Source organism: Molothrus aeneus, chromosome 1 (assembly GCF_037042795.1).
Source record: "Molothrus aeneus isolate 106 chromosome 1, BPBGC_Maene_1.0, whole genome shotgun sequence".
NCBI classification, from domain to species: Eukaryota; Metazoa; Chordata; class Aves; order Passeriformes; family Icteridae; genus Molothrus; species Molothrus aeneus.
This window is the reverse complement of record NC_089646.1, coordinates 5409-28025: the sequence shown is the minus strand read 5'-3', so window position 1 is coordinate 28025 and position 22617 is coordinate 5409. Positions and strand designations below refer to the sequence as shown.

Genomic DNA, 22617 nt, shown 5'->3' with positions numbered 1-22617 from the left:
TTCATTCCTCCCAATCCCTGTAGAAAAATAATTTTTCAGTGCACCTGACTTCTTCTTACTACCTGTCACTATCCAACTCCTCATTGTCTCCTGAGAAAGTAGAATCTACAACTACAAAATAAGCTGCTACAGCTGATTCTGTAGACTGTTGTGCATACTAATTTCCATTTGATTCCTCTGTAGCATTCGCTTCACCTTTTTTTGAGTTTTGTTGTTGCTATTTACACTTTTATAGAACTGTTAATAAGTGTTTTTCATGTGCTGGTGCAATTTTGAACTCAGTAAATACTGTCCCATTCCTTTTATTATTCATTATACTTGTGTAGTCTACCAAGTCACTGGGTTTTCTGCTTTGGGTTGGCCATTTTTAAGTTCATGTCCATTTTCTTTTCAGGAGTTACCTAACTAATTTTGTTTCCTCTACAAATTTTGACATGTCTTGCTGCTCTGAGCGAGATGCCTCTATACTCCAGCTCTGATATGGACATTCTTCATTTAATTGGGGTATTTTATAATGATCAGACAGTGGTCATTGTTTTTTCTGGCTCCTGATTTTTAGTTTCCATGCTACCACTGTTCATTTTGCTTTCTAAAAAGTTTTTTTTTCTGTGAGACTGGAAAACAGTTACTGTATATGCAAAGGCAGAAACACAGATTTGAATCTTTTCTGTGCTTTGTGCTTGAGGTTTTTATGCTATATTGAGGTTCATAGAAATTCACCCTTAAGATATACTTAGAGAGCTCTTAACACAATACTACTTACGAGGTTGGCAGTCAGATTTTCTTGAGTCAGTCAGCAGTAGACTGTCTGTCTGTCTAACTTTGTTTGTTTGTTTGAAATCCCAAGCACAACTTTGTTTGTTTGTTTGAAATCCCAAGCACAACTTCCCTGGAAGTGTCTGGGAGGTTTTGGGTCCAGCCTGAGAGTTCATTGAAGGAAACTAACTTCATCAGTTGATGGAGATTTATCTGGGGGATGGCACACAGATCCTGGGATCATCAGATACTTGCTTTCTGATTCGACTTGTTAGGGATTCAATGCTGATGGAAATTGAAAAAAAAAAGTAACACTGTAAACCAGGGAAGGTTTTCTGGAGGATTTATTTGACAGATCTCCAGCATTTCACCCATTTAAAGCTGTATTCATTACTTAAAGCTGTATTCATTTGTGTGAAGATGACATCAGAGAACCTGGAGAAGGAGCAGGCTTTGGGTGTACTGCTCCACCGTTCCTGTCAGCCTCCCATTCAGATCTGTTTGATTTCATGTGATCTCACTCAGCAGTTGTGCTGAGACCCTTGCAGGAGTTCATTGCTGACATGTCCACTCATCTTTTACATTTGATTACTTCTTTCCTTTTCGTTTTCTCAAGGAGAAATTGTAAGTGAAATACAATGGGTTTCAGGGGAGACTTTTCGTTTTAATCTGAGTGCTATTTAAAGTTCCTTTTGCTGAAGCTGAGTCAAAGATCAGTGTCTTACTGTGAGGGAACAAGGAGCTCAAGCGTTTACTGATTTTTGGACAAGAGATTATTTGATTCACAAAGTTGATCAAGTCTCTGTGAAGTTCCTCCTGCTTAGCTTTGCATTTTTGGGTGGTGAAGTTCTGGTGTGTCTGAAGAGATGAAACGTGATGCTTACTTTTTGCCCTAGAGCTGTAAGTCTTCTCTTCAGTTTTTGCTCCCAGCTCCTGAGAGTCCTTTGGTTGCTTGCTCTTCTGTTCTCTGAGAATCCACCGTACAGAGAGGAGAACAGGTTTTAGGTCTGTGTGATAAAACACATGGCTGAGGGATTTACAGAATTTATTGAAGGGCTGTTGCTTCTTGCCACCGCTTTATTTAAGCTGCAAAGCAATCAAGTTGCTCATAAATGTTATCATTTCCTCCCTGGATGAGATGGAGTTGCTCAACTGGGGATGGAAGAAGGTGTTCCTTCTCTCATTCTGAGAGCCTTCTGAATATGAACCTGACATTCTTGTGGAACAGAGGGATACTGAGAGTGAACCAAATGCAGTGATTTTTGATGTGTATCAGCAACTGAAGAGACTTTATGGCCCGTTCTTTAAAACCCCACCCAGCACCATGTTGGTGTTTTTCTTTCTTGAGCTCAATTTTGACTATATCTCATCTTTGAACTGGCATCTTCCCAGACTGGACATCCTTATGATAGCAGTATGGCTGTGCATGCTGGAGCTGTTACTGGATAGATCCCTTCAGGTAGGATTCATACTGTACTCTTGGGTCCCTGCTAAGGGTCCTGCTTGCTCTCTGGTAGTTTGAATCAGCTGCCAGGAGAATAGTCACAGTAGGAGAGAAAGGGCTTAAGAGTCCAAAGCAACTGTTCCTGGCTCTAGAGTCACAGTTCTGAAATCTTGCTAGGGATTTCTAAATTTATTTTCTTTAAGTTCTACTGCATGAAGTATGCATTACCACTGTTGGTAATAAGGGCATGTAGGGCAAGTTCAAGGGCCATTGTCTAGTTCCTGGACCTGGAAGAGGAGACAGCCTCCCAAAATGTCTGGGAGCAGAACCATCCCAGGTGACTCTTACAAGAAGCCAGTGGTGCTGGTGACACTAGATATCTATTAAGTAAAAGCCTGCTTGTGTATGTAGGTACAGTTCTGCAAGTAATCCAGGTGGGGATAAAATTTAGGAATGGTGCGTAAAATGTCCAGGGTAATTTGAAGAGTTTTGAGTTTAGAAATGTGAAATCCTTCACAAATCCACCACACTAAATAGAGATTTGGGGTCATTAAAATAATTATATTATGAAATAGTACTTTGGCAACAGAAATCCTGTGGGAAAAGATGGAAGAAACATGGATTCACAAGAATATTTTTCTGCTAATCTGCATGTTCTTACCTGTATAAATCTGTCATTTTCTGCACTGATGGCACTTTGGAAAATCCTGTTCCCTGTCAGAGCATGTTGACACTCCATTTGTTGACACTCCCTGTTGACACTCCATTTCTGTCAAACCTCTCTGTCACTGTCTTCTCCAGATTTGGCAAAATGTAGTAATTTTCCTGTTTCTCTTCAGCCATACAACTCTGCCTTCCCCATTCCTCTATGCCAGATTATGCTGTATAATCTGCTGTATGGAACTTGGTTCTCTCCTATGCGTGTATAAACTTTACAAGATTGCTCCTTTCTTACATTGTTTTGTCAAGATTAACTTGACAAGTACAGCCTTTTTGACATTGTCATCTACATAGGTATTGGAGATTAGAGTCCCAAAGTCATTTTTGGTAACAATCTTTTCTGGAATCCATGCATCAGACTTAATAGCTGGGTTTTCCACATGATGCCTGGAAGGAAGGGCACTGGGAGATGACACAGCCATAAGCCACTACAGTGACTGGGAAGCTTCAGGTGCTCTGTAAAAATGACAATGTAGTAGCATGATTGTACCTCTGGCAGACCTTAGCAGCTGGCTTGGGGGTGAAGCAGGGTGCCTTCCTTCACACAGGTCTCCCAGCAAGCTGCTCAGGGTGAGGGCAGCTGGGCTGAAGAGGAGGGTAAGGCAGAGATGTGTGTGTTCAGGTGTGTCTACAGGAGGATTGTTCCCAGGTGCTGCAGGATGGCACAATGCAGATGGGCAGAACTGTGCCTGGCAGGCAGTTCACAGCTTGAGCTGTATTTGTGACTGCCATGTACAAATCTGAGCTGTGCAACGATGAAAGACATTTGTGTTGCAATAGAGTTGCAGCTGAATTTTAGCAATCTAGCTAGGTTGAAGCCAGAAAGGGCATAATATCATGCTTTACCCACAATGATTTCTCAGATATCTAATCTAGAAGTATAGGATGGATCACTTCTCAGGCATGGCAACCTCCTGTCTTCCTCCATTTACAGTGAATTTCAGCATGTTTGTATAGGCAAGAGTTTTTGAAAGGAATTTTTAGATTCAGCTCTTCAATGTATTTTCATGTAACAGAATCTTAAATTCTAATACAACTGGTGCAGCTGTACAAAACATGGAGATTCCCTATTATATGTGTAATTGTCACCTTTCCTGCAGCTTCCTCAGATCCTGAGCTTTAACTGGATATGTACTTTTCCCTTGTCTATGTGCGTAACAGCAAAAGCGGAAACTGAGACTTTACATCTCCAACACATTTAATCCTGCAAAATCAGACGCTGATGACTCTGATGGCAGCATTGCTTCGTGGGAGCTGCGCGTGGAGGGGAAGCTCCTGGATGATGTATGACTTACCTCTGCTTCACTGGGGCTGGCAGGATCTAAAGGCTATCCTTTGGGGTGGTAGGTGGGGACATCAGCAAGGCAAGACATGTCTGAATGGCAGTGTTGGCTTGTGGCTGCTGGGAAGGCACTGTGCCCAGCCCAAGTGAGGGATAAGGCCCTAATGGGAATGTTGGAGAGTGCAGCTGAAAATGAGGCAGACATAAGGACAGGATAGGTAGGAGGTTGTGGAGAGAAGAGGGCTGAGACTGGTCCCTTTAAAGAGATGACGGGGTTCAGGTTACAGCAGGTAAGTGGCAATTCTGGCCTGCAGTGGACATTGCATCTTGTGAAGAACAGGGTAACAAGGAGAAGGCAGTGCTTCATATTCTTAGGGGGTACAACACAATGTATGATTGGCTAGAGCAAGGGTGAAAGAAACATTTTACCATTACGAAGTCCTCAGAAACCTCAGTGGTGGATTTAGCTGTCCTTGGGGAAGGCTGGACTTTCCTAATAAAGGCGTCCATCCATTTGAAATGACTTCACAGGCAAGCATGTATAGGCTAAACAGACTGAGAACATGCATGCATGGAGAGGGTAAGGCTTTCAGTCTGTCTGCAGCTAACTGTGCATGAATCAGAGTCTTGCTGGAGGAGGAGGTGGTGACAAAGTGCAGCATCTGGGAATTGAAGTTAGACAGATTCAGTTTAGAAATTAGAGCATAAATTTCAATAAAGAAAGAGATTCTTTATTGGAAGAACATAGCTTTTCAAGTACCAGCATTTTTAAATAAAATATTATCTGCATTAAATACAAAGAAATAAATTGGAATCCTGTGGCCTGTATTCTGTGGAGAGTCAGATAATCACAGACCTTCTGATTTTTCATATAGACAATATGAGCTGTGCACTAAGCAACAAATACAGATAATTAAATGAAAATAAAAATCTTAAAAGGAAATAGTTTTGCTTAGTGTATGACAGTCTGCAAAATTTACTGTAATCTGATAAATCAGACCAAGAAATTAGCATTCATCAAAAAAACCCCAGGCTGTTAAAAAGAAAGGGATACAGACGACTTAGGATCATAGAAGGGTTTGGGTTGGAAGGGATCTTCAGGACCATCTCATTCCATCCCACTGCCCTGGACAGGGACCCCTTCCACTGGTCTGTGTTGCTCAAAGCCCCTTCCAGCCTGGCCTGGAGCCCTTTCAGGGATAGGGCAGCCACAGCTTCTGTGGGCAACCTGTGCCTCACCACCCTCTGAGTAAAAAATGCCCTTCTTAAGACCAGTCCAACCCTGTAATTACAGATCATGGTAAAAAGTTGCCTTTGATGTTTCTTACAAGCCCCCTTTAAATACTCCCTGCAACCTGTGTTTCTCTGGGCTGAACAACCCCAGCTCTCTCAGCCTGTCCTCAGAGGAGAGGTGCTCCAGTCCTGAGATAATTTTCATGGCCATTTTCTGGACCTTTCTCATGGGTGCCATGTTTACAAGCCAGTGCTTTTCAATAACATTAAGAGTCAAGGAGATCTTCCCTAAAATGTACACTGTTCCACTACTGTTGAGATTTTTTCATCTTACCCTGTTTTTGTCAGAGGGAGAACTCAATTAGATTGATCACACTTGTGGTTTACATGGGATTTAATGTTCAAGACAGACTGAGAAGTCTAGGGCAAAGCTAATAAATGCAGCCTTATACATGTCTGGTTCTTCTGCTTGTACAGCTCAGCAAACAGAAACGGAAGTTTTCATCTTTTTTTAAGAGTTTGGTTATTGAACTGGACAAAGATCTGTATGGACCTGACAATCATCTTGTGGAGGTGAGAAAGCTGTGCCCCCTTTGTGTACAAACTAGTTACTGGCACACATTGGCACCTGTTACTTCCCTTGTTTAAGGGACTTTGCATTCATTATCTCATTCACAGTATTTTCAGAGTTTTCAAAATTCCATTATTCTTAAGAATGTTTGCTAGAGGAATCTACTCTAAAAACATAGGTGATGTAGCGCTGCAGTGCACATCTTAGAACAGAATGTATGAAAAGATGAAAATATTGTGCACATTTCTGCTAACAAGTAAAGTATGTTAACAGCAGAGCAGCTTCTGCACTAAAGCTGAATTGAAATGACTGGGGGTAGAGCTGGGGGGGTGTTGCACTTTGGTTTTGTTGTTAACTTTTTTAGTTAACAAGATCTTTTTTAGATTGCCAGATCTTCAGAAAGCTTGCACTTGTCTGATTCTGGTATGGTATGCTGTGCAAGATGCACCTTCATGGACATCAGTGAAAAAAAGACCAACAATTTTATTTTTCCCTTTGTTAGTGGCACAGAACTCCCACGACCCAGGAGACGGATGGCTTCCAGGTGAAGAGGCCTGGGGATGTCAGCGTGCGATGCACATTGCTCCTCATGTTAGACTACCAGGTCAGTGCACTGCTTTAGCCTGGAACATACAGCCACTGGGACCTAGTGCAACTGACCAAATTCATCTTGTCACACAGCTCTAAACCCAGTATACTTGTATTGCAGTGTCACATGGTCCATTGAAGTTAGAATGATACCAAACAGAAGGATTATTTAAAATTTAAAGGGGACAAATCAAGTGAGTTTCTAATATAGTCAAGCAAAATTTTGGTCTTGGCATTATGATAATTAGTATTGTTATTGCCCAGCTGCAGGAAAAACATGCATTTCCTCCTCTGGCTTCTTAGAGAGTAGTCAGAGAGGTTGCACGCAAGTTATGCATGTGGTTCTTTAAAGAAATACAGAGGAGAAGCTGTTGCTAGTGATACCTGAGCTGGCTGTGTGGCTGTTGGCAGCCTTACCTTGGCACAAACGATGGATACTGCACTTGTGGAGCTCACTAATCTGACTGAAACCATCTCTGGAAGAAACATTGCTGTTTAAGGGAACTGTTAATGTTAAACTTGCTCTGCTGCGAGTAGATGGGATCCCCCTTTTCCATGACAGCTCAGCCTCAGGTGCATTTTGATGGTGAACTTGTTCTCTGCCACCTTCTTTTACCTCCAGGCAAATAACATCTATTTGGGATATAGGCACTCCATTTTATGTTAGCAGAGAGAAAATTGTATTAATTTTAGGGAGCATATGGGCTAACTGAAATACTGATATAGGCAGCGAGGATTTTTGCTATTAAGACAATATAATGATGTTTTTTATGCTCACCATTATTATAAATTTATACTTTAAAATAGATGTTTTTTTGTTCTTAGATCCGGATTTGTTATAAAGCTAGCTTTGGGTGACCTGCCACCCATCAGAGTAATCCTTGCTTATTGATGTGATGAATACTAAACCTGAGTATGAGTACACACTTGAAGAAGAATCCAATTCCAGATTATCCAAGGAGTTTATGTTACAAGAGGTGGAGAACAGGGAAGTTGAATTATATCACTGAGATCAGGAAAAGAAATAAAATCTATTGACTGGTTGTAGTTGGGTAAATTTTTTTGGTATGCACCAGAACGGTTCATGCCTGATCAGAGTTCCAAGACAGTGTGTTGGCATGAGACAGCAGTTACTAGCAGCTGTGGAGGCATCATCCTGCCTTCCTTCTCTCCCTCTGTGGTTAAATTCCAGTAGCTCAGAGGAAGGGCTGTTCTTTTTCTTCTCTCATTCTCAGAAGTCAAATTTTGCATCAGTGTTGAAAGGGAAAATTCTTCCTGAGTCTTTGTGCAAGTTTTTATTATTTGAAGCATGTGCTACAGGTAGTCTGTGTGCGCGGCACACGTACAAGGTCCTTCTCCCTAAGCACCAATGGTGAGACACAAAAATACAAACTTGTATTTTTGCAATCTCAGCCACTGAATGGGATACTTCTCCCAAGGAACAGAGTCCCCCGAGAATTAAAACTGAACCTTCCTCCTTGTGTATCTGTGTGCTTTCCTCTGTGCTGCCGCCTCGTTGGCTCTCTGCTGCAGCCCCCCCAGTTCAAGCTGGACCCGCGGCTGGCCCGCCTGCTGGGCATCCACACGCAGACGCGCTCGGCCATCATCCAGGCTCTCTGGCAGTACATCAAAACAAACAAGCTGCAGGACTCCCACGACAAGGAATACATTAACTGCGACAAGTACTTCCAGCAGGTAACTCTTGTTCGGACTCAGTAGCTCTTTAGAAGCAAACTCTAACATCCAGCCACAAATTTGGGATGAATGAAAATGATTTTTGGGATGAATGAAAATGATTTTTGTTTTCCCTTGATGATTTGGGGTATCCTCAGCACTGAATGCCTTTCAGCAGCCACTACAACTAATACCAATAACACCCTCTCCACGTGCCAGTGTTGTCAAAACCAAGAAGGCCACATAAAAGCATCTCCACTCTTTCTGTAAATATGATTATGGGGTTTTTTTGAAAGGTAATGTTAACTGAGCTCTCACTGTCTTACCTGGCTTTGTTTTTTAGGCTCACATGACTTACTCTGAAAGTAATTGAAAGTAGGGTTTGTGATATACTTCTGTGTAAGGAAAATACTGGCATTTACAATGAATGAATAATGTTTTAGCAACCAATCAAAGTAAATGTTGTGATGAAACTTGTGTCCTAGTTTTGTTTTTAATTTTTTATTTTCTGTTATTAATTTGCCCTACAATAGTTCAAAGTAGCCAATGCTTGAAGAAATAAATTTAAAGATACCTCTGCACATTTGAAACTACAAAATGCAACAAAATAATTGTGAGATTCATGGGTGTGTTTAGGACTATAGAACCAAAGTGATCATGATTATATAGTCACTCTCATGTTTGTTTGGGTTTTGTTTTTTTGAGGATTACAGCATGCAGTCTTTTTCAAAAATAGTGAAAACTCCATGTTAAAACCACATAAGAATTTTTTGGCAAAATGACAATTCTGTTTGTTCTCTTTATTAGATTATTTGATTTCTATTCTTTATTTATCTATAGCCAATTTAGACTGAGTTTTGTTTCTGCCAGCCCAAAGAGGAAATGGGAAGGGGAAGGTGAAAAATATTTGAAAAATCATGAGCAGAAAGAAAAAGGTGAAAAAGGAGTAGTTTTTTATATTTTGGTCAATAATTACAGTCCATCAACTAAAACTGGCAGGTAGCAAATTGAAAACAAACAAAAGGACTCAAGCATATTTAAACTTCAAAACTCCTTGCAAGAGAACATTGCAAATACTAAAAGTGTGTATAGGTTCCAAAAGTGGCAAAGCAATGGATGAAAAATCTTGGGCTGTTTAAGTGCAAAGCTGTGGAAGTTGGGAGAGTTTTTTTGGGGGGAAGAACGAGTATATGTTTCTCCTGTTATTACATTTATGGTTATTACATTTTTTCCTTTAGTATCCACTTTTGGCCACTACCAAGGGCAGGATAGTATGGTAGATTTGCAGCAGATCCTTTGTGGGACCCTGTACAGATGTACATATTTTATTTTTAGTAAGCAGAAGAGCCTTATCAATTTTATTTATTTTAACTTTCAGTTTAAGAACTTTGTTAGAATAAGAAGTTGTTGAAGCTATCTTCTCCTCATGCATCTCATAAGAGACTGATTTGCTCTTAGGTCTCCTTTGTCTTAAAACTCTGCAGGAATGCTATGACACCTGACAATTGTCTTCTCATCCTCAGAAGATGAGTTAAATGAGAGAGTTGGGAAGTAGCTGATTGCTTTTCTAGAAGACTGAATCTCACACCCTGCAAGAGCTGGATAATCTGGAATAGTTTCACAAGAATTCAGTGCTTGCACTGATTTATATTATAAATGGGATTGTTTTGAATGTTTCCCATTTCCTAGGTCTCTGGCAAAATTGTCCTAATTTAGGTGATCTTGCTTTCAAAACTGACACTGCTACTTAGGAATCTGAATGCCCTTACAATAAATGAAATATTTCATGATGAGGTTTTTTTTTTGTTTTTCACTCTAATACTCTCAGGTTGAGAGATGGAGGGCAAAGGAATTGGCTTAGTAATGCCTTCCAGTCTGCTAATATTTCTGTAGATTCTGTAGTTTTAGCCACATAACTCCTGGAAAGAAAAGCATTGTCTGGGCTGGAAGTGTGTGTATCATTCAGGGGAGCAGTACACAATGCACCAGAGTCCCTGGCATTCCCCTTGCTATACTGGGGCTATCCAGCTTCTCTGAATCCCACACTGCTGTGCTGTGCTTATGTCTAAGGGCCCGAGAGAGTACAGACTAAACCATTACCACTGAGTTTCCTGACCCGCCAGGATCACTGTAGCCAGAGAGGCTTTCAGAGCCTGACTTAGTTTAGACCACTAACTCCAGTTAGGCAGGAATGGGAGAAGCTCTGGGAAAATTACACCCACCCTTAGTTTCCAGTCTCCCATCCTCCTCTCACTAATGTGTGTCCTTGATCCCTTTTCCCTTCCTAAAGCTCTTGTCACTCGGGCACCATCCGTGTTAGGAGCTTGACACGAGTGTTGAGCCAGGGATGAGAGCAGATGGCACGGAGCTCGCTGTGGAGGTATTGTGGGTGGCAATTCCACAGTCATCTCTACCAAATGTCAGGATTCAGGACTCAAATAAGGAGTGAGCTGCGGACTCAGTAAGTTTTGTTGCTTCCTTGTTCTTCAGAAACTAGCTGGCTGAATTCCTGGATGCAGGCAAGTCCAACACAACTTTTAGAGTTGATGAAGACGATCCTTTTCTGTTTAAAAACAATGTTTACATTAGCAGGCCAATTTGAAATCCACTGTGTTACAAGCAAAAGCAAGAAAAAAGGTTCAAAGGTATTTCAAAAGCAATAGAACTGTGCAAATGGTTCCGAGATCTGACTCCTAGGTATTTCTGCTGCCAAATCCATTCACATGAGAAAACTGTGAATTTCAAAAGATACCCTAACTGAGGAGCCAGAGCATCTGACTTTGTATGTCTGTTCTGCAACCTGAGAATCCTTTATTTCCAACCCTGCCTGCATCCTTTGTCTCTGGAGCTGCAAAGGATATTTCTGTTTATAGATGCAATACTATGAGTAGTGTATCTCTACTGTCAGGTGAAAACAGTTTCCCTACGAGGCATTTGCATAGGCCTGAACATTTTTACAAATTGCCTCCACACAAGGGCACATTTTAAGGCAAATGTTAATATATAGGTTTTTATACATGTGTTTTTTAAAGTCAGTTTAAATGGAGTATCTTTAGAGAAAAGTCTGCTTGTTCAGAGCATTAAAAATCACAGTAGGAAACAAAGGCTGTAATAATTATATTTCTGAAAACTCCAGGTGTAAAGAGTGTTGTTTCTATATTTGTGCCAATGCACTTCCATTGCTCACATAAAATTTCCAAACTCTACAGCTTTTAACCCTTTCCAGATTTTTTTCCCCTTTCCAGATTTTTTTCCCCCTGAATTCATCAGAAATTCATTGTGTGATTTCTGGGGTTGTCCTGTGCAGAGCCAGGAGCTGAACTCAATGACCCTTGTCAGTCCCTTCCCACCCAGGATATTCTATGGGTCTATGATTCTATTTAGCTTCAGGACCATAGGAAAGAGAAAGTATCCATAAACCATTGTTTGGAAAGGGGTGGGTCCCTCCCAAGAAGCTGGTCAGGCTTTGGTTAAAAATAAATAATGTCACATTGACTTTATTTTTCTGGAATTCCGAAAAACTCACAAATTTCAAATGGTTTTAAAATCCAGAAATGTTTTCTTGTATTTTTCTTTAGCACAAAATATTGCAGGAAACATTCCCTGGGGGAAAAAAAGACAAACAGTTTTTGTGTTTTCTCTGTTTGTTTTTTGTTGTTGTTGTTGCTGTTGTTTTTTCTCTGTGTTTTTCTCTTGAAAAAAATTCAGTCATCTTCTTTACAATATGCTGCTGTAAACCCTCAGTAAGAGAGGGAGTATTTGCTTCTCTGCCATCACTGATACAGTTGATCCTCATGTCCCAGTGAAGGGTCCTCTTCCCTCCAGCAGCTAGCAGCTAAACCAAAAGTGAGACACCTGAAATTGTCATGGCCTGATAGGTATGTCTGGAAGCCCAGATGGAAGTAGAGGGACAGAAGTGACCAAAACTTTAATCTGCAAGGAACCTGAATTACAGCTTTCAAAACCACCTTCTGTAATTGCCTCAGTTCCTTGTGAGCTGCAGATTCCTTACTTTCTCATTTAACTGCAAGATAGCCTTTGGACAAACCAAATTTGTTGTTTATTGTGTTCCAGATCTTTGACTGTCCACGGTTAAAGTTTTCTGAGATTCCCCAGAGACTCACTAACCTACTGCTGCCGCCAGACCCGATAGTGATAAACCACATCATCAGGTAAGCTGGTTGGTCAGCTCAGCCCTGGCCTGTGCAAAACACTCACTAGATAAAGTGCAGAAAGAGCTGCAGTAGCTGTAGGGACCAAAATCCAGGTTTTTTAACTTTGGCATGAACACCTTGGGCTTCGTTGTGTGTTCATTCTATGTGTCATTCTAGTTTGTATAATTCTGAATTATTTTCACGAGCACAGCATCAATTTTCTAGGAGTATGAAAAGCAGCTTTTATATTTACTAGAATACCATTGGTTGGGCTTTTTCCTAAGGAGAGAGGAATGAAAGTTTGAACCCACAAAAAGAGATCAAAAAGAAATTGAAATGAGGTATTGTCCATCATGGGCGATCATTCCAATCACTGATGTATTATGTAAAATGTACAGCAGCATTATGATTTCAGATGCAGGGCCAGTCCATGCATGCTTTGCTGGGATTGGGTCAGCTCCTTGGCTGTTAGTCTTATCCTGAGAATGCCAAGGAGTCAGAGATCTCCAGAGATTAACAACACGGAATGTCTGGATTCAGAGGAGGTCATTGTGACCAAGATGCTGAGCTCTCTTGTTTCCTTGTCAGAACAAATGTCTTCCTGGCATAGCAGATGAAACACAACTTTCAGCTCTCTCAGGCTCTTCCAGCATGTGCCTTTTTAAGTGACAGCTGTGTACATGGAGGAGGGGGATAAAGAAACTTCTGGGGATTGCAACTTTACTATTCAGATATTTCAGTCCTTTCCAAGTTTCTTTGTCAGGGTCAAAACTCTGATTCCGGATGTTTAAAAGTTATTATTACTTAGATTACTGATTTGATTTCCTACAGAATATATACAATATATTTTTAAGCAAATGTTTCTGAATTTGCTTAAAATTGGGCTCTTTATTTTAAATTTGTAACATATGTGGTAAGAAGAATAATATGTTAAATATTACATAGGCTATGAAAATGAAGTTTGCTTTTTGATTCATTTGAATGTATCAAGCAGAGTAATGAAAAAGCAGCTTGGTGGCCATGCAGATTGAGAGCTGTGTGTGTACTGTCATTGGGCACAACTCAGTGCCCTGTCTGATGCACCACAAAAAAGCTGAGGTCCTCAGAGATAGATAGTCATTGCTTAGAGAAAAATGACAAGGAACTGATGATTATGTTTCTGGGGCAGAGAGATGACAAAAAGGGACTGGAGGGAGTGGTTTTTGTCAGGTAACCAGCTCAAGAACAGGTGTGTGTCACAAAGCTACAGCTTTGTGTATTCTCAGTGTATTCTCTGATTCCCTGTGTCCACCACACAGCACCTCACAACCTTTAATGGTGCTGACATAATGGTGTGGACAAAGGAAGAACTCATTTCCTGGCAACAGGTAGTACTTTTACAGTGAAGTCTTTACAGTGTTGGGCTAAGCTAAAGTAAATCTGGACTTTAAAGAAAGTAAGTAATTTTTAGACTCATACAGTCACAGAATAATTTACAGTAGAAGAGATTACTGATGGTCATTGAGAGCTCCTCCATCCAAACTCAAATCAGGTTCAAAGTCTGTCCAGGGTACTTAAGGGCCTGCTCCAACCAAGCTTAAAACAGGGTCTCACAAATGCTCTGCCCTGTCATTCTGCATTCAGTTTTTTAGGGTGAGTGTAATCAGCCACTGAAACAGTATGCCAACTGCCTGTCCTGATTTAGTCCAATCTTAATCCGTCCACCCGTTCTCTCTCCAGCAGGGCAGGGGCAAGGATTGAAAAGGTAAAAGGGAGAGAAAGACAGTATGGTGATGATGATTATGATGATGATGATGATGGTGATGAACAAAATCCAACACTACAAGTGATACAGATGAAAACTATTGCTCACCACCAACTGACTGATGCCCAGCAAGACCCTGAGCAGTGAACACCTGCCCCAGTTTACTGCTCACTGTGGTGCCACATGGTTTGGAATATCCCTTGGGTCAGCTGGGGTGAGCTGTCCCAGCTCCTTGTGCACCCCAGCCTCTTCCCTCGGGGGAAGTATGAGGAGCTGAAAAGGTCTCAACAGGCTGCAAGCAATGATAGCAATAAATATCTTTGGAAAATATCTCTCTGTGACCAACCATTTCCAGCACAAATTCACAAAACAGCCCCATACCAGCTACTATGGAGAAAAATAACTCTATCCCAGCCAAAACCAGCACGCTACTACAGGGAATTTTTCATCACTAGTGATCATAAATGTATGTGCTTGTAATTCAGATAAATCCTCAGGCCTGCCTTTTACAGTAAGATCAAGCAGATCACAATTATTCATTCTAGTTTTAGAGGATATGCACAGGGACAAAAATGCGAAGTATTCTAAACTCATTCTAGAAATTATAGTAGTATTGTAGAATCACTCTCTGGGCACCAACAACCTTCCTTTTTGAAGACAAAGAAGAAACAATGCAATGGGGTTGAAGTGGACATAAAGTAGAGATTCTCGTAGAAATCAAATCTTACCTGAGCTCAAGCTAGAAGTGGAGATTTTCTTGAGTTGCACTCCTAATTGCAGCTGACACACCTGGAATCAGAGGTAAAAAGAATAACCTCTGTGGGATGACCATTTCTGCCAAGAAGCGAGACATCTTCCCCACACATTGAAAAACACAAACAGACTGCAAAGCATAGCTCTCCAATATTCTTCTAGTACAAACAGATTATCTCTGGCATCTCCCTTTTTGACTACCATCATGATTTTCTAGAAACAATTCCTTATAGGGAGTGAATTGCCCATGCTGCAGCGAGTTTCTGTTGCCTCTCACCCTAATCTCACGCACCTCCAAGGGGAGGCTGGCCCTGTCTGTGCTTCACCAGTCCCCATGGCCATCGCACTCTCCCAGGCAATCTCCTTTTCCCTTTTCTTCTCCAGGCTGGAGAAGCTCTTGCAGCCTCTCCTGGCAGGTCTGTGCTCCAGCCCCCACCGTCCTCTGCAGGCCTCGCTCCAAGATGTCACATCTTTGTGCTCCTGTGCCCACCGGTCCAGATCCAGTTTCTCCAGCGTGGAGTAGGAAGGAAGAGCCTCTTTCCTGGGCTCGATGGCAAAACCTGTGCTAATGCAGCCCCTTTTGCAGCTGACCTTTGCTATGGCTGCCTTACCCCTCAGAGTCCTTCTGCCCTTGTTGTCTGTCCCTCAGGGCCCCCAGCTCCTCTCCTGCCAGTCTGTTTTGTACCCCAGCGATGCCCACCTGTCCCCCTGCCCGGTGGGTGTGACTCCATGCCAGGAGCAGAGCTTTTCCTGTGCCCACCTTCACCTGTGCTGAGGTGCCGTCCTGTCTGTGCAGCCTGTCAGGGTCCCTCTGCCCAGCCCTGCTGCCCTGCCTGGCCTGGGCTCGGCACTCTGGGAGCCTGAGGACAGCACTCAGCCAGGAGCAATGGAGCCAAAGGCAGCGTGGAGCCTTCTCTGTGGCTTTGGACGTGAGCAGCAGAACCAGACCCGCACCTGGGCTTTTCTTTAGCTCTCCTTCTGCTGCTCATCTTCTTGCTGGCAACCACAGCATCGCAGATTCTCAGAATGTTTGCGGTTGGAAGGGACTTCTGGAAATCATCTGGTCAAATGCCCTGCCCTGCTCAAGCACAGCCACCTGTAGCAGGTTGGCCACAGCCATATCCAGATGGCTTTGGAGTGTCTCCAACATGGGAGACTCTGGGCTGGGGGAAAGGCAGATGGGGTTTGAGGGTCTTACTGCAACTTGTGCTATTGCTTGGTCACCCTTACAGTAGAAACGTGTTTCCTGGTGCTCAGTTTGCACCAACTGCCTCTTGTCCTGTCCCTGGGTACCACTGAAAAGATCCTGGCTCTGTCTTCTTTAAACTCTCCCTTCAAGTTTTGGTAAGTTCCCTCCCCACCAGCCTTCTGTTTTCTAGGCTGAATAGTCCCAGATCTCTCAGCCTTTCCTCAGCTGTCAGGTGCTTTAATGCCTTAATCATCCTCGTGGACCTTTGCAAAATTCTCTCCAGTAGCTCCCCATATCTCTTGCACTGGGGAGCCCAGCACTGAGCACAGTACCAGAGGTGTGTCCTCGTCGGTCTTGGGAATAGAGAGGGATCACTTTCCTCTACCTGCTTGCAACGCTCCTCATGCAATTCCATCCCTGCAAGTTTTTCTACTCCCCCAAGTCTGTCAAGCTCCATTAGATCCTGAGCAATTTTGTTTTGCTACCTACTGCAGATGCACACAACCCACACTTTTGACAGGTGGGGTTGAGAAGCCAGCATCTTTATATTGCAAGTGACAGTGACTGAAGTCTGATTTACCAACTACTGCGCTGAAGACTGTTTTCTTGTTAAAAAACTTTAGTCTAACAATAAAGTAAATGTTAAGTCAAAAAGTTGGCAAACTAAAGATAAATTTAGGACAGGACAAGCCAAAGAAGGATACTGATATTTAGTGTAACAGATCTCAGGAGGATGTTAGAAATTAAATTTTTGATGGTCTGGGCAAAAGTTCCAGCTCAAAAGTCTTTGAAATCTAAGTGACAAAAGATGAGAGAATATACTAGAATAGGAAAATATATAAAGATACCTTGTTCTTACACTTTTTTCACAGCATCTGCAACAGGCTTTATTGAAGAGTGAATTCTGGGCTGGCTGGAAATTAATTCTGATTCTTTATGGCAGTTCTCATGATCTTGTGTTATACTCTCCATAGTGTTGACCCCAACGATCAGAAGAAGACGGCGTGTTATGACATAGATGTAGAAGTTGAAGACCCATTAAAGGGCCAGATGAGTAGTTTTCTTCTCTCAACAGCTAACCAACAGGAGATAACAGCATTGGATAACAAGGTATTAGCTCAAGAGTAAAGTATCCCATGGTACATGTACTCCTTGTGTAGCTTCACATGTGTTTGGTGTCAGGTGTCAAACAGCAGTGTTGTGAGATGGGAACTTGTTAAGGGCATGTGCTTTCAAGGGATGAATAAGCCAAATGCAGTGGGAGTACATCAGGGTGAATGGCATTCCCGCTTAGGATTTGATCCAAGGCCTAACATGGTTGTGGAGATGATAGAGTTTCACAGATAGCATACCAAGTGCCCTGATGCTTGAGAACCACCTGAACTGTATGATTAACTTTTTATTGAGAGGTCATGATATCTTATTAAATTGCTAAGGCAAAGCTAGGAGAATCTCATACTCCGGTGTGAGTTTATAAGTGCAGAATGGCTTTTTGCATTAGGTGGAAATATGGAATATGCATGGCAGGAAAATCACTTGGACCACTTTGACAGTTCTAAGTGTTAGGGGAAGAGGATCATGTGCGCTTCAAGTAATAATATCAGTCTTAAGGCAGTGGTGGGTTTTGCAGACTGTTTTAGGGATTCATGTCCATGGAGCTGTCAGCCAGTGCTGGCATTTGTCAATGGCTCATTTGGGTGGGTAAGGGATAAACTAAAATACCTTCTCAGAGCAAGGCCCAGGTTCTCTTTGTTTGCTGCAAATGCAAACAAATGTGTTAAGCTCTGGTCCTCATGCAGTTTGAAAGGGAGTCTGGGCATCAGCAATGCCATGGATTCTGGTAACTCTTGCAGTGTCTTTGCTGTCATGGTTCTTGAGGATGGTCCTTGCAGCTGCTCAGTCAGTTGCTTCCCAGCCTGTATAAGCTTGCAAGCAGCATACACAGGGTTATTCTGTTTCCAGTCCCGCTCACCTTTTCCTCTGGCTGTGTCACCTCTTTTTTGAGTATTTGTGACAGCACAGGGCAAGCAGTGATCAGTGAAGTTCCTGAAGTCACTGCTGGGTGAATGGGCATGGGCTGTGTCCCTCTGTGTGCAGCATTGCTGTGCTGCCGTGGAGTCTCCTCCTGGGAATTCACTGGCACGTGCCAGTGGAGTTCACTCCGCACAACTGCAGCTTTTTCCCAAAGAAGGAATGATTTTAAGTTAACAGCAGCTCTCTTCTCTTAACATACCATGTAGTAGCTACACTAGTGGCCTTGACGGCATAACCAGATCAGGGGATGATTATTTTCTCCCATGTGCTTGGTCACCTTAGCTCTTTTGGCAAAAGAGATGAATGCATGAAACTAAACGAGATAAGTTTACTATTTCAAACTGGAATGTTAGAGGAACAGGGCAGCGGAAGTTTGCTTTTGTGTGTGTCTGTGTGCAAATGGTTCATGAGATGTCCTCCCATTCGAACTTGATGATTATCCATTATAGGACGTTGACTCTTCTTCAGTCTTCATTCTTCCCCACTAGTTAATATTTCTGCCATAATATCTCTAAAGATATTATTAATTTTCTATAAACCTTCCATACTTGTGATTTCTCATTGTTCACGCTCTTCTTTTTGCAGCCATTGTGACTTTTACAGGCTTTCTCTTAAGAAAAATCTAGAAGTCATGGCTATTTATTTGACATGGACTTGATCACGAAACGGCTAGAGGTTTTAAGGATTACAGTAGGATATTGAAGATGTGATCATGATGGTAGCCAGGGGAATAACTGCTTTCTTGCACTGGGCACTGCTTCACTGCATATTTATGTAACACCTTTCCTCAAAGATCCCAGTCTTGGCAGGCAGAGTGATTCTACACAGGAAATGATTTCGCTGTGCAGTGACATGGCTTAGTTCTGCATGCCATGCAGGGGTTCAGTGCAGGAAGTGAAGGACAATCCTGTACCTATTTGTATTGCAGAAGTACAAGTGAAACTAAAATGTAGTGGCAGGATTGCAGTTAAGTTGCTGCTTTTTTAATTGAAAAAGCCCTAGGAAGGGCTGCACAAGTCTATGGCGTAGAATTGTCACCTTTTTACATTACCAGGAGTACAAAGACAGTAACAGAGCTGACCTGATGGTCACTGGAGCATGGGAGAAATTAAAGAATATCCACTTTGGTTTTTTTTCTGTCAGATTCATGAGACAATTGAATCCATAAATCAGCTAAAAATACAACGTGATTTTATGCTGAGTTTCTCCAAGGATCCCAAAGGATACATCCAAGACCTTCTCCGGTCCCAAAGCAGGGATCTTAAGGTGAGAAAAGATTTGAAAAAGAATGAATAGTGGAACCAGAATGGAAGAATTTTATCTAAATGTATAGAGTGTATAGCCAAACATCTAGGATGGGTGATTGGTGGAAGACAGACAATGAGTGGAGTGCTGGAATCCCAGAGTAGATAGGAAAGATAGTTCAGGTGGGAGGAAAGATAGTTGAGGTTGTATTCCAGTTCCAGTGGAACAGTGGTGTTTCATGGGAGTGGTAGGTCAATTTGTGGCCAGACAGTAAGTTTGAAATACAGGGCTTTGTATTCTGTAAATTCAAAGCTATGTAAAACTCAGCAGGAGCATCGTAGAGTATAAGAACACAATTTGGGTGTTGGTTCATAATTTAATCTTATCAGCTGTCCTTGAGCTTATCTTTGAGATATACAAGAAATCAAAATGTAAAGAAGTTCAGTTGTTTGCCAGCAAAAATTAATAATTTGTTCCTCACAGTGTCACATTTTTGTCTTTAACTGACATGCCTCAAAATCGATTGTATTATTGAATCCATGAAATTATTTTAATAAAATCATTGTGTCTTTCTTATATATATGCCTATTGTTACCTGAATAGTCTTCCCAAAATCTACTCTAAAGATTATGGTTATTACTATTTATATTGTATTCAAAGGGGACAGGAATCTGATAGCATGTGTAAATAAAGCTGACCTCTACTTGAGGGACTTAAAAACAGAGGTGTTGTGGAGCTTCTCTACCTAGATACATGGAATAGTTGTTCAGTTTGCCCTGACTGAGAACTACTCCCATAAGAGCCTTTTCTGTTAAGGTTCTGCCCTGCTGGCATCAGAGTTGTGATTCCACAACATTGCTTTGCAAAATATACCAATAACTATATTTACCTGTGATTCTGTGATGCTGGAGACAAAGTCATGAAATTCTATTTTTTGTAGAATGGTTCCAACCCTCTGCTGCCCTATCCCTGGAGGCAGATTGGACAGGGCTTGGAGCACCTGTTCCTAGTGGAAGGTGTCCCTGCCCATAGCAGGGGGCTGGAATGAGATGAGCTAAAGGTCCCTTCTAACACAAACCATTTGATCGTTCTATGACCCTGTTTTGGCAGTAAGCATACATTGTCCACTTGCTTTGGGCTTTGAGAACAGTTCTGACCATTTTTATGTGTCATGTAGATAAATTTTCACTCTGGGTAAATCTGAAAGTTTCTCTATGTGGTGGAAGAGCTGTGGTGAAAAATGGTTTTATTTTTGTCACAGGTGATGACTGATGTGGTTGGAAACCCGGAGGAAGAGCGCAGAGCTGAATTTTATCACGAGCCCTGGTCTCAAGAAGCTGTGAGCAGATATTTCTACTGCAAGGTATCAAAGAAATATCCACACTGCTGACTTACAAATGCATCTCTTGCCACTGAGCAATTTAATCTGCTAAACTGTACAGTGTGTCTTTTTCTTGCAGATCCAGCAGCGCCGACAGGAATTGGAGCAATCTTTGGGAGTGCGTAACACATAAGTACTGCTCACAAGATTCCATTGGCATCATGACCACCAAACCAGTGGACTGCTCAGTGTTACTTAGCTCACTGTTACACATGGACCTGCTTCCTGACTGGATGAGAACGTGCCGTCAACACACCAGTCAGAACACCAGCTTTAGAGTGACCCTTGGAAATCTTGCCCAGGACAGGTGTCTCAAACCATTCCAAGCCAGAGGCAGCACCATACAAGTGTCAGTGTGAAAGAGGACTAAAGGTTCACTCATCAACGCACATTGTTCAGTTTTAGTGGAAAGTTAAACTCTACACAGCAAATCCTTATGGGCTATGCTTAGAATCATGGGTGGCACCGATGGTGGAGGTTGAGATAGGTGTTCTAGGAGACTACAGATTTAGAGAAATAAATGCAGTTCTTACCCTATGGTACCCAAGAGTCTCAAACAGTAACTTATCTGGGATTAGACATTTTCTTTCTTAGAGCTGGGGATGCTTTATATTCCTGAAGAGAGTTTTTATTTCAGCTGGACCAGTGCAAGAAGCTATCTCAGCATCTGAAAGAACAAACTAGGAGCATTTGCATCCTGGAGTGCAGAGCCCATCTGGAAGAAAGACATCTAGTCAGGCCATCTCTTCTGCAGGTGCAAATAATTTCTCTTCCCCCTGTCCCGGCAGTGAAAGGTAGATTGAGTCACATCTCACTAGATGGGTACAATCTGTACACTGCACTGAGAGAAAGAGAATACTTCCTGGGATAAGAGCTGCTTATGCATCCTTAACATCAGTGGGATTAGCAACAAATGAGGCATTCTGAGAAAACTAAAATAATGTAATGGTGCTTTGCTGATGCCTACCTTTAACACAGCAGATATTAACAATAAGTATATATGTAAAATACCAGATTATTTAAATGTGTCTCTGTGTGCCTGTAGGGTTCATCACTGAAAATAACTTCCTAATTCTTGGTGTAGAATCCAAGAAGCTTAACTTAATGTCACATGGTAGTTTTTTCTTTACTACAAGATGTTAAGAGAGTTCCTAGATTGGTCTCACATTTTGGTCATAGGTGAACTGCCTCTTACTATGAATTATTTAGCTCTCCCATACATGATACGTGCTGGTTATTTTGGATGCTGTTGAGTTATAAAGCATATCAGCCTTAAATAGCACAGAGAACATATCCCTTGGAAATCATCTTCTTTGTAAATGTATGACAAATTCAGATAATGGGAATTTATAGAACAATTACTTGGAAGCAGGGACATCTTCCTTAAATCCTTCCCCTCCTCATTTTTTGTAGTGCACAGATGAGCTGTAATAAAGGCCCAATATAATTTCTAGTCCAAAAAGCAGCTGTCAAAGTATAACTGTCCATTTGATGATGTGGCACTCAAAATCCTCTTCTAGGTTACTCCTTTTCACCTCCATTCTTACACTTCCTTGGAAAGAGAATCAAATTCACATGTGATGTGGAAGGAAGGCAGCTCTTCTGAATAAATGCATTTTTTCTCCAGTGTTGTGTTTTCTGCTGTCTTTGCCAGTTTCTCCCTTAGTTTAACTTAAAAGTTTCTTCTCTTGAGTCACAGAAGACATAGTCTTCTCTTTACCCCTTTATTTAATATCTTTGTTTTCACATTAATAGTGCCATAGCTTTTAGTCCATCCATTGTGTTCAGAGATGTCTTGGAAAATTTACTTTTGATTGAATTTATGTGATGCAGTACTCTCCCACAAAAC

The 22617-nt window shown here is 41.8% G+C and overlaps 1 protein-coding gene across 5 annotated transcripts in view; it reads left to right on the top strand.

The window, feature by feature from the left end:
• The window catches only part of SMARCD3 (SWI/SNF related, matrix associated, actin dependent regulator of chromatin, subfamily d, member 3), a 75858-nt gene extending 53464 nt beyond the window's left edge, over positions 1 to 22394 (top strand). For all 5 annotated transcript variants that reach the window (XM_066549518.1, XM_066549527.1, XM_066549509.1 and 2 more), the window contains 9 exons: positions 4082 to 4204; positions 5913 to 6008; positions 6509 to 6610; positions 8128 to 8289; positions 12343 to 12440; positions 17083 to 17218; positions 19286 to 19408; positions 20649 to 20750; positions 20848 to 22394. In XM_066549518.1, coding sequence (XP_066405615.1) covers positions 4082 to 4204; positions 5913 to 6008; positions 6509 to 6610; positions 8128 to 8289; positions 12343 to 12440; positions 17083 to 17218; positions 19286 to 19408; positions 20649 to 20750; positions 20848 to 20901 — 996 coding nt within the window. In that variant the 3' untranslated portion in view covers positions 20902 to 22394. The remainder of the gene's footprint in view (positions 1 to 4081; positions 4205 to 5912; positions 6009 to 6508; positions 6611 to 8127; positions 8290 to 12342; positions 12441 to 17082; positions 17219 to 19285; positions 19409 to 20648; positions 20751 to 20847) is intronic.
• Positions 22395 to 22617: the final 223 nt, after the last annotated feature.